The sequence below is a fragment of the Limulus polyphemus genome, unplaced genomic scaffold, assembly GCF_000517525.1.
Source record: "Limulus polyphemus unplaced genomic scaffold, Limulus_polyphemus-2.1.2 Scaffold2087, whole genome shotgun sequence".
NCBI classification, from domain to species: domain Eukaryota; kingdom Metazoa; phylum Arthropoda; class Merostomata; order Xiphosura; family Limulidae; genus Limulus; species Limulus polyphemus.
The window spans coordinates 212,237-215,414 of NW_013667697.1; the positions used below are offsets into that span (position 1 = coordinate 212,237).

The following is a 3,178-nucleotide window of genomic DNA, read 5'->3' on the forward strand; positions in this document are numbered from 1 at the left end:
TTTAAAATTAGTTATCTATATATATATATATATATAATACATTTTTAGACATGTAATTTAATATTCTTACCATGCTAGAGCTCATTCTTAATTCTGAGGAAAATATCTGAATAATTATACTAAAATTATATATTTCTGGGAACCCAAAAGCAAAGTCAAACTTTTTCTAGATTTACACAAATGTGAATATAAATATAAAACATTCAATATCATACACAAAAGTTTTAAGTTCTTCAGTGACAATGTTCAGTTACATCCACCACTGTTGCTTTCTTCCAGCCAAACAGGAAGAATCCAGCTCCAGCACCGAGTGCTACAGCAATACATATCCACACATTGTATGTCATGAAGATAAGCATCAAAAAGTAGCTGATCACAAACTGGACAACATGGAGGAGTGTCTGAATCAGGTGTGGTCCACTCAGCATTCTGTTTCTGTGTTAAGAAACAAAGTAATATTGACTACCTATTGCAACAGTAGTAAATAATAACTGTTTCTAGCTCTTTTTATCTCTCTGTTACTAAAAGAAAAGCTGTGAAACTGGTTTCTATAATAACAAACAATTATCTAGACAACAGCATAACTTATGGTAATGTAGAACAATAACTGTGCAGTAATCTTACCACAATTACAGAATAAAAGAACTTGTAAAGTTTATAAATAAACAAAAATGTAATTATAGAAGTTTTGATCTGTTCTTTGGTTGAATGTTTTATTGTAAACATAAGGGTTTTATTGAATTTGATTTTTAACAAAAAATTCATAATTAATCTTGACAAAGATAATCAGATATACAATATCGCGTGTAGAGAGTATCCAAATGTTATATTAACAAAATAGTTTATTAGTCTTGTGTGCATACATTTATTAAGATAATTTACTGGTGTCCTATATTTTTATATCTTAGTGGAAACATGCAAAACATTGTAACATCAGTTTAGGCATCAATGTTTCTAACTGCTTGTTACTATGACAATGGCTCTATAAAGAGTTTATGTAGTATCTTGTTACTTTGGTTTTAGCTTTGATATTTCATATAAAATATCCTGTTACTAAGGCAACAATTTTAAGCATCAGTTTTCAAGTAATAAACATAAGATTAGAAAGGAAAAATATATTTTTTTCCAAATATGAAAGAAATGAAAAAAAAAACCTCTAACAAACTGAAATTATGAAGGTTTACATTAAGTAATACTTACCTTGTTACTTTCTGGATTTCTGTGACACGTGATCCACCACTTTGACTTGTAACAGCAACAGTGGCATATTGAATAGATGAAGCATTTTTTTTATACAAATATTCTCTCAAGAACTTTAGGCCCTCATAAACCATAGCCAAAATAAATATGCCAATAGCTGATCCGAGCAAACCTATCAAAATATTTCATTTCAATTTTAGTGAATTAACAAAAGAAGAAGAATATAATAAAAAAAGGGGGGGACTGTGGTTTGCTCTGTCTAATTCCTAAAACTTTTAAAAAACTAATAAACACACTTACATTTATCATATTCTTCAATACCCTTTAATTTATTGATAATCCTGTAGTTTCTTCTAATCACTTATTTTCAAATTTATGCAAATTTATTATCATTTTAATAATTAAGTAAAATAATTAACATCATGAAATTCAAACACAATCAAATCTACACAGTATAGAATAAAACAAAGTAATTAATTCATATATATACACACACACATTACATAAAGTGCACCTGTACACCTAGTAGTAGCTTTTCAATTCATAATTTTTTTAATTTTAATAAAGAAGAAATAACTACATTTCAAATGTTCCTCAAGTCAAACTAACCAATTTGGCTTACATGAGTTAACATTAAAAAAGTTAATGATCTGAAATACGGTACAAGGTTTTTGATTTCTATACCGATTATCTTTCTCAGAGTGGTCAGAATACTTTGAAATAATATTCTGTACCGCATTAGATCCAGCAATGTCAAACATGTTTTTAAAAGAACTAAAAAAACTGCTAAACAGGCTCTGAACACAGTTAGAATAAAATGCTAAATGAGAAAAGATTTCATACATATTTTATTACATTACGATAATTAACCTATTCAAATTTGTAATGTAATGTATTTCATTTGCTTTACTTTTATAATAAAATGAAAGATTTCTATATAAAATGCAATCAGTTTTAAAGGTTTCCAAGTTTAACTTTTAATATGAATCAGAACACTTAAACACTTGATGATGAGTCAATAAACACTTTGAACACTATCAAAATAAACTAAAATCAAGAAGTTAAATCAATTTGTTTTAAAACAAGGAAACGTGAGAATTTTGTACATTCTTTTAAATCATGAGTATATGGAATAAAAATGAAGATACATAGAATTATCCCATAATGCATCTGTTAGTCTAAGTCAAAAGGACGAGTCTGACTACCTCAACCAAAACTAATAACTCCAATAACTGATAACTGATCTCCAATATGGATTAAAATATAGTTTCACATCAAACAAAGTAATCAAAATATTAAGTTTTATAATTTAATCATGAATGATAATGTCAATTAATAATGAAAAATAAAATTAGTTGAACAACTGAAAATAATTTTCACAAATACTATATAAATAAGAGAATGATATATTATAAAACAACTTGACTCAGTAATTAAGGTTTTTTTTTCTTTCAAACAAAGTTAGTATGCTTGTTTATGTTTTTAACTTTATATTTATTGTCACATGTTATGCACTTTAGTATTTTAAAACATATATGGGTGATTTTTTGGCTACTAGCACATTCTAAACTTTAAAAATATCAAAGTACAAGAAAATATAATAAAAAATTAGATAATGTAGAAGCTCCACCTACCAGCTGCTGTTGTCACGTGCCATTGTTTAAAGAGGATAGTCACTTCCACATTGCTTGTGAAATACATCTGGATCAAAAATTAATATAGCTAAGTAATAAAATAAAAAGGGAATGTAGTTAGGTTAAACAATGAGATAAACTATTGTATGATAGATTAATTAAATAAAATACAATAGCAGGAATACATTAAAGAATTATGTAAATAACTTTGTGAGAAAAATGAAAGCTAGAAGGAATACCTTTGACTCATCATGTGAAATACTTAACTAAATAATTCTTTATAACAGGGGAAAAATATCTAAAAAAAAAAAGATATTGTATATATATATATATATATATATACA

At 26.6% G+C, this 3,178-nt stretch overlaps 1 protein-coding gene and 1 long non-coding RNA gene across 6 annotated transcripts in view; one reads left to right on the forward strand and one right to left on the reverse strand.

Moving 5' to 3' along the window:
* LOC111087385 overlaps positions 1-368 on the forward strand; it is a 5,859-nt gene extending 5,491 nt beyond the window's left edge. For all 5 annotated transcript variants that reach the window (XR_002612085.1, XR_002612087.1, XR_002612084.1 and 2 more), the window contains exon 4: positions 280-368. This is a non-coding gene — a long non-coding RNA (uncharacterized LOC111087385). The remainder of the gene's footprint in view (positions 1-279) is intronic.
* On the reverse strand, positions 32-2,924 carry LOC106465891 (high affinity copper uptake protein 1-like). Its single transcript, XM_013926130.2, has 3 exons — positions 2,835-2,924; positions 1,201-1,372; positions 32-435 (listed from the first exon to the last, which is right to left on the reverse strand). Exons 1-3 carry the CDS (start codon positions 2,899-2,901, stop codon positions 234-236), a joined length of 441 nt encoding a protein of 146 aa, XP_013781584.1. The 5' UTR covers positions 2,902-2,924; the 3' UTR covers positions 32-233.
* Positions 2,925-3,178: the final 254 nt, after the last annotated feature.